The 13,698-nt window shown below is 38.7% G+C and overlaps 1 protein-coding gene across 1 annotated transcript; it reads left to right on the plus strand.

Moving 5' to 3' along the window:
- On the plus strand, positions 1 to 12,837 carry nus1 (NUS1 dehydrodolichyl diphosphate synthase subunit). Its single transcript, XM_084737706.1, has 5 exons — positions 1 to 568; positions 2,003 to 2,134; positions 8,368 to 8,520; positions 10,681 to 10,780; positions 12,037 to 12,837. The coding sequence occupies exons 1-5, from the start codon at positions 172 to 174 to the stop codon at positions 12,125 to 12,127; spliced, it is 873 nt and encodes a 290-aa protein (XP_084593832.1). The 5' UTR covers positions 1 to 171; the 3' UTR covers positions 12,128 to 12,837.
- Positions 12,838 to 13,698: the final 861 nt, after the last annotated feature.

Raw genomic sequence — 13,698 nt, forward strand, 5'->3', positions numbered from 1 at the left:
ATCACAGGTTAGAGGTTGCCAAGGAGCGAGGAAGATGGCGGCAGGCAGACTGAGCTGCAGGCAACGCCGAAACTAATTTAGCAGGCAGCTATTACTGACAAGTAAGGCTCCTGTACAACCGACACTGACCAGTATCCTTTTAGACTTTACTTAGAAAGAACGAGGACAGCAATGGCGCTGCTGTACGGATTTTTATGGCGGCTCTTATTGGTTCTGGTCCACGTCAACAGAGCGCTCATCTCCTGGTTTCGTGTCCGGCTTCGGAGCTGGAAGGGCCGGTTGTGGGAGCAGGCGATGGGTGCCTTGCTACTGCCTCTAGCCCTAGCTGGCTTCCCGGACCACCAGAAGAAGTTAAACCCTAACCCTGATGCTAACGCTAACCCGGTGACTGGACGCAGTGCCAGTCGCCGGTCACGCTGGCTGTCTGACGGCAGGTCTCTGGAGAAGTTACCGGTGCACATCGGCCTATTGGTAGCGGAAGAAGAGCCCAGCTATACGGACATAGCAAACCTGGTGGTCTGGTGCATGGCTGTTGGTATATCTTATGTCAGCGTCTATGATAATCACGGTAAACATTTTATACTTCACCTTGCGGTTTCTAGCTACAGTCTGCCCTCGGTGTCTCTGTTGGCTGTACAGACTGAATACTGACTTAACGTTACCTTTCTATATTAATATATCTAATGTGACATAATGATCATGTTGCGTCTGATGCTAATTACTATCTCGTGCTCCCAAGTGGTCCTAAGTAACTTTCATCAAGTGTTAATCCAGTCGGGTTAATACAAGGGTTAGGGAAAAGTGGAATTTCATCATCCCGCATATTAAATATTCCTGCCTATTTTAAGGCTTACTATTAGGTAATGAATACAACTAACATTTTTATAGCAGACAGCAGCAGACAGGGATGGACTTGTCTGTCCTCAACCGCTTCAGGAATGTTTATAAGACTAAACTACACAATTGTTTTCTATTCTCATAATTGTTAGGCGTCCTTTGTTTTTGACTGGTTAGATGGTATGCTTCCATTATGTTTCATAAGTCATCTGACCTTAATTTATACAAGCAGAAAATGATTCTGCCTCCCCTAGGAAAATGATCCACCCTTCTGTGGCTTATTTCAGTAATATCATGTGACTGGAGAGGTTAGTTTGTTCCACATTATGTGCCTCAGTTGTACTGTCATGCATAGGCTGTGCCTAAGTGAAACTATATTATTATATTATTAAACTCTGATATATAGTAAATTACTTTACTGGTTAAATATTGGGAACCAGTATGACTCATTCCAGTCTATTCTGAATGCTCATTGGCAGTTTGAATATAAGCCCATGCCCGCATACATGTACATGTAGCTGTGTTCAAAACATGGATCCAGCCAGAAAGAGAGCACACATCCCCCAAGTAAACGTCTTGATCAGAATAAACTGGTTTATTCCAAAAGCAACTTCATCTTGCTTTAAGTTTGTTTTCTAATCAAATGATTCCAATTGGTCACATAAACCCTTGTTTTATAGCTGTCTACTTTGTGAATATATTTTCTTTTTGTGCATGCACACATATGGTTAGATGCTCTCTACTCATTGCCCTGTTTCTGTCTTTTTTTTTTCCAACTGAGGTATCTGTATTGGGGGAGCCATCTTTGATTAATTTATGTTTACTAAAACTACTTGTTGCTCAATAACTTAATTTGTAGTTGATTCTGATTGAAACTAATAAAAGAAAGAAACCACAAAAGCATATTGGTAAACCTGTGTTAGTGCCAAGTTCTCAGTTCTGGTTTGTCTTTTTATCCAGTTGCTCTTGGTTAAGAGTTGGAGTTGGTGTTGATATGTCTAAACTGCTGTGATGATGGGTGAACAGCAGACCTATTTAGCACTTGCATATATTTGTCAGAAGTCTTCCACTTGTGATCTTGGCTACTTTCTACTTCAGCATCTTTGTGAAATTACGGAAGTTTGCACATGATGTGCCTTTCATCCTCATTGTTCTTCTCTCTCAGGTATTTTCCGGAAGAACGGCTCCCGTATGCTGGAGGAGATAGTAAGGCAGCAGCAGGACTTGCTGGGTGTAGATGGATCAAAATACAATGTGGAGTTCCTGAGCAATGGCAGTGACAAACAACAGCATCATGGTAAGGACTTAACACTGCTGGCTCTACTTTTATATCAGTCAATGTGTTTACATGTATGTACGTGGAATTGGGCCACAGTCAGCTTGCTCTTGTTAATTGATTTCTTAAATTTCATGGAAAGATGAAACTTGGTTACTCTAGTCAGGGTAGGGGAGTAGAAAAACCTGATTTCCCCAGCTAGATTTCTCCTCATGAACTCTGCTTCCTTTGCTATGTGTATGCATTACCAGGTTCCTTTTTCCAAATCAGAATCGGCTTCATTAGCCAAGTATGTGTAGCTGCATTCGCAAGATCATGCTGGAATCCATCTTGCCAGGCTCCAATTTTCCGTTTGTGTCCGCACCAGAGGTGGCGCGAGCCATTCAGTGTCCTCGGAGGGAGTATAGGTAGCTGTGGGCATGGTTTTAGGTGTGCTGACAGTGAGAAGCGTCCATGGAAATGACTCTTTCAAACAAACAGTGGGGGCTCCTGACAGCTCCTACACTGTTAGTGTAGATCAGGGGTATTCAATTAAAATTCAAAGAGGTCCAGTTAGAGAAAATTTCCTAAAGCAAAGGTCCGGAACATCATAATGTCTAACTTTCTTGAGTGGGCCGAACCAGTAAAATTGAAGTATAATCTATCGATTATTCTGCCGATTAATCGAGTAATCAGATAAGAAATATTGTTCTGCATTTTTTTCTATTACATTACTTTTGTTTTATTTAAGAACAATGGTAATATACAAAAGAAAAGATAAGACAGCTCTATTAAATGAACAACCATAAATTGCTAAAGTAAAAGTAAAAAGACTCAGCAAAGTAACTTTACTTTTAATGTAGATTTACTTTTACTGTTTTCACTTTACTTTTTTTTTTCAAGTACAAAGTTAAAAGTAAAGGTAGTAATGTCTGCAGAAACCACAAACAGAAGATGGAACTAACTCTTCTAACTGAAACAGTCACCAGGATGTTTTGTTCACATGTTAAAATCGCAACATTTTTCTTCTAGAGCAGGACAGATGCTCCCAGACCCCCAAAGGACAGGGGACAGGGGACAGAGGACAGGGGACTGGTTTACCAACATGCCACCTTTTTCTCCTCTTATGAGTTTGCACGTCTGTATTTAGTAATAAAAAAATAGCGATAAGAATACCATTAAAGTACAACAACAGCAATAAAAATGTTGATTTTTCAAAAAATGAAACGATAACATGCACAATTTTTAAATTGTAATTAAGTAAAAACACTAATACCACAATGTAATGGTCACTGCTGTGAGAAGATCTGAAAGTTTCTCTCAGAGAAACACAGACTCTCCTGTTTTACGTATAGGCCTCCTTATACAGTTGTTTAATTTTATAAGAGCATCTGGTTGGTGTCGATGTCATTAACCATCACGTTAGTTTCTGTTGTAATAAACTCCATCATTAACAACAGTCTCCTCCACGCGCAGCTTTTCTGCAGTTGGTCTGTGCGTTTCCTGATCAGATAAACCAGCGCCGGAAAGACTAGAAAAGTTGCGCCAGTTAAAATGGAAGTGTCCTGTAAAAAAATAAAATCTATTAATAATTTATTGGTTATAGGTGGGGGTCCGTATAGGACGGCGTGTGGGTCCGGACTCGGACCGCGGTCCGCCATTTGGGGACCCCTGGTGTAGATACTGTGATAGCATCAGTTATATCAGAAGTAGAGAGTAGTTCTTCATTGAAAGAAAAGCAAAGAACAACACTGAAAGCTTTTATCAAACGAAAAGATGTTTTCACTCTTCTTCCAGGTGGCTTTGGCCTCAGTTCAGTGGGTTGATCTAATTGGTTGAAGTTAGCCCATGTTAGACATGACAGACGGTTCATCCAAACAAACCATCTGGCATGTCAGTTTAAAGTATGTATACACAGACAAGGAATTTGACAGTGCTTTAGGTTATGTTATGTACACAGTTCCAATAGAAATAGTGGAAAAAAAGACATACAACTAAAAACAAGGACAACTAGAGACCATTTTGCAAGGGGATCACACCAGCGGTGACGCTTGTCAACATGCTGATGTTCCGACCCACGAGTACTCGGTTGTCATTACTGCATTATTACATGAGTACTCATTACTCATGAGTTGGACTACACCTGTCTTAGAACTCTGCCTAGAATTTGACCTCAATTACACACCAGTAAAGTTTTGAGGTCAACAACCACCTCCTTGAGGGAGCTACCACTGCTTACATGACCAGTACCCTCTAGTCCTTAACCAAGGCCAACATGTAAAAGCACGTCAACATCCACAAGGCAAGGGGGGGAGACTGTAGAATGAGACGAAAATGTAAGAACATAATGTAAAACATGAAGCTTGCATTCACAAACGAAAGGCTCAGTGTAGTGAATTTTCTCTGTCTAATGTCATTCTGTTGGATGAAAACCAGGATGAGGACATTGCATTCTGTTGCAAGGTGTTAGACTAGTTTTTCAGGCTATTCTTCCAGGAGACAAAAGACAGAAACTGACACTGCCAGTGAGCCCACAGAAATAGAACCTCTTGCTTTTCATTTCAGTTCCCATGTTAAGAGACATTCAGTGTATTGTCTGTTTTTTCATATGGTGATCAGTGAAAAAAGAGACAATGGAAAATGATCTGTGAATAATCATATCAACATCATATCAGCAATATTACACCTGTCGCTATAGTTTTAATGTCTATATTAGTAGATCTCCTGTATCCATTTAAAATTGAATTCCATCTAGCATTTTTTTATTTGCATTTTTGAGGATTATTTAACATATGACATATAACAGAGAAAAAAGAAAATACATACATAAAATGTAAACAAAAACAGTAACAATATCAGAAAATAAGTGACAACAATATATGACAATAAAATAAGAAACTTAAAAAATACCTTATTTATATGAAAAATACATTATTTCATAGGATATACAGGATACATTATATAACAACTAGGTATATCATAGGTACACACAGATTTCAACATACGATACCCATATAGCTAATCGTACGTGCTCACACACATGAATGTGTGTACCTAGACATGGGCACAAAGTTACACACACACACACATTCATGTGAATGGTAAAGAACAAGAAAACACATCAGTCTCATTACTTCAGCTGTCATCTAATCAAAGATCATTGGGAACATCATTTGACATATATCCCAACCATTTCCCCATCTCACTTAAAAAATATGCACTTGATTTGTAATTCTCATGGTAATTTTTTCTATTTCATATATCTCCTTCACAAGATCCTTCCATTTATCATTGATTATCTTTTAACCAGTTCCTTGTAATTTGTTTAATCATTGCTACCCTATATTAAAAACAAGTGAGAATCTTTCTTATTGATCACTTCTTGTATTTTCCCAAGTAACAGAACTAGTGGGGTTTTATTTAAAGAAATGTCAAAGATATTGGACAGTTCTTCAATAGATTTTTTCCAAAAGCTACTTATCACTTTACAAGACCAAAATATGTGACTGTGTTTTGCTGTCGGCTTGCCACATTCTCTCCGTCTGACCATCGTGCAGAACTTGTGTGTGACAATAACTGGCACAGAATTGGATATGTGACGCTGACTGGCTGGTCACCGGTCAGGGCTGGTCATGCTGAAAACCGTCTAGTTCTGGTCTCTGGACGGTTGATCGGTGCATCCCTAGATATTAAATCTTGATTGATAGATTTTGACAGACTTCCTTCCAAATTCTAAACGTAGCAACTACCCACCTATTGTCTAAATTTGCAACATATGATTTTTTTTTATATTTGGAGAAAGGTAAAACTGTTAATGGAATATCTCCACAATTTAATTCCATTTCTCTCCATCTTATATGTGAGCTTTCTAGCATCTGCACTTTGATACTTTATACTTTTGCTGCTTGCTAGTAAGCTTGCAGGTTTGGTAAATTTAGACCACCCATTTCTTTTGGTAGTTTAGGAGTTTCATTTTTAATCTTGTTTTCCAGCCATCCCAAATGAATTTCATTATAATAGAATTCAATTTTTTGAACATGTTGGATTCAATATACAGGTTGTCCATAAATACAGTCTCATCACAATTTAACAAATTTATTACAAAAGCAAATGCATAGACAAATCTGTGGAAATTATTACAAAATGAAAAGTAGATATTGAAGGGTTTTTTTTTTTTTTTTGCCTCATTTAATACACCTCTGTATGGGCACCATTAGTTGCACAAAGCACATCAAGACGGTACTCGATTTCTTGCCATGTTTTCTGTAGCATAGCCTCATCAATGGTAGCAATGGCATGCATAATATGTGTGTGTGTGTGTGTGTGTGTATATATATATATATATATATATATATATATATATATATATATATATATATATATATATATATATATATATATATATATATATGTGTATATATGTGTATATATGTATATGTGTGTGTATATATGTATATGTGTATATATATATGTATATGTGTGTGTATATATGTATATATGTATATATATATGTATATGTATATGTGTATATATACATATATATGTATGTATATATACATATATATGTATGTATGTATATATACATATTGTGTTTCAAAAGGTGTGGCTGCATTAGACAGACACAAACAAATACAAATGATTTTTTTGTTTATTGTTTACAAGAAAAACTAACAAAACTAAATTCTTGACAGTTTCAATATGTCAGTTCTCAACATTGTCGGTATCAAAGTCAACAAGTAACAAAGAATGTGTTCAAAACTGAACAAAAAATAAACCATCACATCATCAAATTAATATTTAGTAGTCTTGCCATTAGCACGCAGTAGAGCTCTAATCCTGGCTGGCATGTTCCCCACAAGCCTTTCACACTGTTGAGGGGTAATCTTGTCCCATTCTTCTTGAATTGTTGCTTTTAATTCTTCTGAATTCTTTGGTTTACGCTTTGAAACAGACCTTTTGATAATCCACCACAGATTTTCAATGGGGCTCATGTCTGGGGATTGAGCTGGCCACTCTAAGACCTGGATACTGTGTTCCTGCAGCCAAGTTCTACTGGCCCTGAATGTGTGGCAAGGGGCATTATCTTGTTGAAATATCCAGTTTTGATCTCGACGGAACAGTGCATGTGCAGAAGGGAGCATGTGGGTTTCGAGAATGGCCCAATACTTGGCAGAGTTCAATGTGCCATCACAGACAGTGAGATGACCAACACCAGCAGCACTCATACATCCCCAAACCATGATACTGCCTCCACCATGCTTGACAGTAGGTACTGTACATGCTAGAGATAATGCTTCGCCTGGCCTTCTGCATACCCTCAGATTAGCAGGAGGAAGATAAAGCTGGAGACTGGACTCATCTGACCACAGAATCTTCTTCCAATTCCTGGCTGTCCAGTTCTTGTGTGCTTGGGCCCAACGATGCCGGGCTAACCTCTGTCTTTCATTGATCAGGGGCTTCTTAACAGCCTTGTAGGACCTTAAGCCATGATCTAAAAGTCGGCCACGTACAGTGCGGGTGGAACACTGGACACCAGTTTGGTTTGACCACTGCTGCTGAAGCTCCTGTGATGTTATTCGGCAGTTTTCCCTGCACATGCAGATCAGGATGCGGTCATTTCTTGCTGAAGAAACCCTTGGACGCCCAGATCTTGGTTTCTCTTCCAAGCTGTTGGTTCGTCTGTATTTCTGCAGAGTGTATCCAACTGCTGAAGGACTGCATCTGCACTTCCTGGCTATCTGGCGGCAGCTGTACCCTTCCTGGCTGAGAATCTGTATCTTCAGGCGTGTTTCCTGCGTTAGGTTCCTTGCTTTAGCCATTTTTGTCTCTGAAGAACTTTCAAATGTGCTGGCTTTATATAGACACGAAGCACAGCAACAAAAATTGTGTCTTTTAATAAAAAGCTCGACCTTCATTAGTGGATCACTGGTACCAAAAATTCTTATGTGTTTTTATGGAACCAATCAATTTTAAGTCTTTTTTTTATGCCTTTTTTAGGATTTGTTTAGTATTTTGGCTGTGACTGTACTAAAAGAAATTGCACTTGAAGACCTAAGAGTGATTCTTAAATATTTCACAAATGCATGGGGTGTCCGAAAACTTTTTTCAACCAATGTAGTCTCATATCATGATACAATATAATGTTGACATATTGCCCAGGCCTACTTGAATACAAATACTGAAATCTTTAGTATCTGCTGGATGTTTGATTGGTCAGCACCATTCCAACATTCAAAATAAATTCAAACATTGTGTTGTGTGTGTGCATATGTCAGTGATGTCCTGCAGGCCCACAGTGAAGGTGTTGTCTCCAGAGGATGGGAAGCAGAGCATTGTCCAGGCAGCAAAGCAGCTCTGTAGATCTGTGGAGAACAAAGAGAGGAGCTCCAAAGACATCAGTGTCTCCATGCTGGACATACTGCTCAGAGGTACCAGTTCATGGCTGTGTGCAGAAAAGTTCCTTTGACTTGTTTTAATTAAGATGCGCTTTAAGGTGTATTTCTTTTCATCCAACATGTCACAGCTTCATGTTTTCCATAGTCTTAATATCAAAACTATGCTGCAACAAATTACACACAAAAGGCAAATTAAATCCTCATAATTATCTGCTTGTGCTTCAATGGAGCACATGAGGCATGCTGCACTGCAGTGTCATGGCTGAGTTAAACAGTAATTTGTGGATTGGAGACACCATTGAACTAATGTGCAGTGATCAGCTTGTTAGGTAATTTATATGTTGCCTCTCTGATTAAGTTCTCAATCCATTTACAAAGAGAGACAGAAAGAGAGGGTGGGAGAGGGTGAAAGAGTTTTTAACCGGATAACATAGGATGTTACAGAGGGCATCAGTGACTTCATTTAGGTCATAATTATTAAAGTTATCACAATAACAACAAAGTGTTTTGATTTATTAAAACATTTGATGCAGTTAAGAGCTGATCTCAAGCTCTAGCTTGTACTAATAAGCCTGTATAAATAAAAAATATATATATTAGTGCATTCTAATATCCATCAGTTGCACATAGTACAATAAAGCACATCTTGAAATACATTCAGATCATTTTTTACAAATTCAAAAATGCTACAGCTATTATTGCCATCAAATTGACCAATAACTGTTTTAATTCAAAGTGAAAAGCAGGCAACCCAGTAGCATATAAAACACTGGTATGAAATATACTATTAACTTATTAATTATATGTATTTTTGACTAGAATCGGGTAAGACATAAATACAATCACAAAGTTAAAGTCATCTGTATGTCTCAAACATATATTCAAATGTAAAACTACCAAATTTACCCTTTTTAAAAAGAGTGGATACAGTCTGTGCTGCACAGTGCTTAATTAGCTATTTCACACATCAAAATACCTGCTCCACCACAACGTCCTAGATAGGTTTCGCAGTTGAAGGGAAAACCAGTTCTGAGCTGATATGATGCAACATGCAAGACATGTAGCATGAAGATTTAAAGTTTATGGACATTGGGTGTCATGCAAGAACTACTCATACGAAAAGATTTGTTCTTAAGTGGTGCATAAAAGTTGCAAGAACTTGTTGCATTCACCAGTTTTCTCATATTTTGAATTTTCTTTCAGATACAAACACAATTTATGACTGCATATTTCATTAGTTTGAAAACATTTTGACTTCGTAATTATGTCGACATTATCCTGTTTGACTACATTTCAAATTATAATATAATTGTAAATTTACATATAAGGCCTATCATCATTCATTCAAATATCTATTATTACCAGCTGTCAGGTATATTGGCTGCATATCTGCACATGCAGGTTTATGAAGTCTCTGTCCAGGCGAACATCTTCACTTATTCTGCTCTCTGACTTCATGATGAAAACTTCCCCTTAACCCTCTCCTCTTGCTGCAGTAATCTATCGCCCTTACTGTGGCTGTGGTGAGTCGTTTTTTTCTCTTAAGTAATTTTCATATTAAGACACTTCTTCTTAATGTCAGTGATGGTTCAACCCTCAGGTAACATGGCATAACTGCACTCGCTTTTCCCATTTCCTTGCTTTAACATGTCTTTTAACTCTACTGCTAATGCCGTTAAAATGAGGGAGTTTCCTTTACTGATCTCTGAAATCAGAATGTCAGAGTCCAAACTCGTTAAGTTCTTTTTTCTCTTTGATGCCATTTTCATAAATGGACACTTCCTTATACAACAGGGGTGTTAACCGTACTAATTTACAACTCTCATGCATGTGCAGTCAAATATGCACAGGTGTTGAAATACGCGCGTTTGTTGAATCTGACATGGCATGTTCGTATGAGTCCTTCATATGAAAAAAGTGACAGAATTGTAAGACAAGAATACGAAAATGTTCTTGCATGAGGCCCATTGTCTCCCAGATGTCAAACCAGTTACGTGTCGATCTTGTTATCATCACCATCTTGTTGCTGCTGTTTACATTCAGCCTGATGCAAACTCAGATTGTCATATGACAATGTCCATAGTTCAACTTCACCAATGGACAATTACATTGTTGTTTTTTGGGGAGGGTGGTTCACCAACTTGCTCACCAGCTCACCACTGTAGCCAAGACCTGTCTTTGTTCCCCTTTCAGAGTCAAAGAACATTCCAGACCCTGAGCTGGTGGTGAAGTTTGGTCCTGTGGACAGCACACTGGGCTTCCTTCCTTGGCACATCAGACTCACTGAATTCATGTAAGCTACTGTCTACCTTTGTGCTTAGATGTGTCATTTGAATATATCTGTGTCTGAGGCACCGAGAATTATGAATTAGGCCTGATTCTGCACACACATGCCGAGCGTTCAGGCTTAAAGCAGTAGTTCACCCAAAAATGAAATTTCACTCAATCTCTACTAATCTACTGTGCTGATGTGAAGATGCGTGAAGATCTCCAGTTCACAAAACACTCCCAGAGCTTCAGCGGAAAACAGCGTTGCAGCCAAATCCAGTACAATTGAAGTGAATGGTGACCCGTTTTAAAATGTAAAAAAAGAACACAAAAAACCCCACAAAATGTCTCATACTGTTCGTGTGGTGTAATCCAAGTGTCTGTAAGCTGCGACATTAAAATTTGACCCAAAAAGATGTTTTTATGTTTTTTATGTTCATGTTTTTAGCCTAAATGTCAACTGTAGCCTCTGAGACCAGAAACACGTGCACACGCCTGAAGCAGGTACACAAGCTCTCGCAGGTGGCACAGCTGCAGCAAAGAAATGGTGTTCTTCTTCTATGTCAAAGTCCTCAGACATTTTCTTCTTTGTTTAAAATTGCGAAGTCAACTGTATGCATAACAAGTCACTATTTCTGAAAAGATCTCTCTGTTGTCCGAGTCTCTTCCAGGTAGCATGTAAACACAGGTATGAAAGTATCGTGAGATCTCGTATATCTCGTGTTGCGCCGCTTGGGCGAGAGCCTGTGTACCTGCTTCAGGCGTGTGCACGAGGATCAGGTCTGAGAGGCTACAGTTGACATATAGGCTAAAAACATGGTGTAAATGGCATCTTTTTGGGTCAAATTTTAATGTTGTGTCTTACGGACACTTGGATTACACCACATGAGCAGTATGGGACATTTTGTGGTTTTTTGTGTTCTTTTTTTAACATTTTAAAACTGGTCACCATTCACTTCAATTGTACTGGATTTGGCTGCAACACTGTTTTCTGCTGAAGCTCCAGGAGTGTTTTGTGAACTGGAGATCTTCACCCATCTTCACATCAGCACAGGGGTGAGTAGATATTGAGTGAAATTTCATTTTTGGGTGAACTATCATTTAATTACAAAACTGCATTGCCATTTTGAATAATAGAAAAGAAAGCAAAAAAGACCCTTCAACATGAACAGTAGATGGCACTGTTGAACTTGTGTGGTTGTATCTTCTCTTTGGATGTATTCAGTTGTGTACAGTTTGATACTGTATGTTTGAAGTGTGTGTCCTGCTCTGTGTCCTCAGCTCCATGCCTTCCCACAGAAATGTCTCCTATGAGGACTTATTAGGTGCCCTGCAGCAGTATGGTGCCTGTCAGCAGCGGCTTGGCCAGTGATGTGCAGGCCAGCGTCAGATTCTTCAGACAGAAACAAGTGTGCAGCTCACACAATCAGGAGAGTTTGGACAGGTTATGGCTCCCCTATGTGACTCTCTTTTCCTCTCCGCCCATCTTCTGGATTTCTAACAGACTGAAGACATCTCAAAGACAAGGGAATCAGGAGACATAGCCAGCCAGCTCACTTCCTGCCACCAACTCTTGTCTTATGATGAACTCCACATTCCAGGACTTCTGGAACATGCTCTCCAAGCCAAGAGAAAATAGCACATCAGAGACACACACTGACATGAGAAGACTGTCTGCACATATTCAGTGTTCCACAAGCCCTGCTCTGTCCTCTCAAACCCTCTGGCTCACTGTTTGTCATTCAGTCTCCAGCTGCTATTTACTGCTGAACACTTGCCTTCACTCAGCAGATAACAAAGAAGAAACAAGGCTTTGTGCCCATCCTCGTGAGGCGTCTTGGGAACTACAGCTGTATTTAAGGCAGAAGCTTAACTACTCATGACACATAAGTTGAACAGCTGAAGTTGAACCTAGGGATGGAATGGTTAATAATGTGTAAATATGAAAAATTCATGTGGCTCTGTTTGTTCCTGTGGCTTCCAGCTTGTAGTCATGTGTTGCTTCAGACACATACATGTTTGTTTAAGGCTTCTGTTAAGACTGACCACATTCTGAAATAAAGAAATGCACTGTCTATGTCTGATGACAGCTCTTATGGATAAGTCCATTTTGTTTTACTTTAATTGATAATTCCATGACAAAAGCATTAACTCCCCATGATATAAACTAATCTTGACTAGCTTAGTTTCTGTAAGTGAGTTATTGGTACTCATGTAACCATGTAATTGTGTTTTGTGTTGACCAATTGGCTGGCTCCACCTGCTTCCACAGACCATTAGATGTATAATGAAAGGTTTATTAACACTCAACTTAGGTCTTATTCTCATAGATTTGACAAACATATCAGTAATGATAACTTTTTGCTCACTAAATCAATACCTGAGATCAGGGGATACGGCAACATCACTATAAAGTCTGACAGGTCAAGAAAGATGAGCAGTCAGACAATCAGACAGGTTGGAAAAAATCTGTCAGGTTAGACGAACCTCTTGGAGAAAATGAGGGTAAAAATTTTTATTATTTTTTTTACAATTTTTTGATAATTTGCTTATGGCTGGTAAACAAACACACAGGTCAGTCTTATTTATTGAGTACATATGGCAAATGCTGCAACTCAATATAGTGGCATTGCTGTGTAGAAAAATCCAATCCTCACCCCTTTATCTGTGAACCATCACTTCTCTGTAAATTTTCTTTTAACTGTACTGTACTAACTCTAGATACAGTACCTCACAAAAGTGAGTACACCCCTCACATTTCTGCAATTTTTTTATATCTTTTCATGGGACAACACTGAAGAAATGACACTTTGAGTAGTCAGTGTACAGCTTGTATAATTGTGTAAAGTTACTGTCCCCTCAAAATAACTCAACACACAGCCATTAATGTCTAAACTGCTGGCAACAAAAGTGAGTACACCCCTAGGTGAAAATATCCAAATT

Source organism: Lutjanus erythropterus, chromosome 15, assembly GCF_056507025.1.
Source record: "Lutjanus erythropterus isolate fLutEry1 chromosome 15, fLutEry1.hap2, whole genome shotgun sequence".
Taxonomy (NCBI): Eukaryota; Metazoa; Chordata; class Actinopteri; order Lutjaniformes; family Lutjanidae; genus Lutjanus; species Lutjanus erythropterus.

Bases quoted from the DNA above. Each gene is read 5' to 3' on its own strand.
- nus1 (XM_084737706.1), top strand. From the start codon at position 172: ATGGCGCTGCTGTACGGATTTTTATGGCGGCTCTTATTGGTTCTGGTC. The intron at 569-2,002 runs GTAAACATTTTA...CTTCTCTCTCAG, and splicing joins CAGCGTCTATGATAATCACG to GTATTTTCCGGAAGAACGGC. The intron at 10,781-12,036 runs GTAAGCTACTGT...CTGTGTCCTCAG, and splicing joins ATCAGACTCACTGAATTCAT to CTCCATGCCTTCCCACAGAA.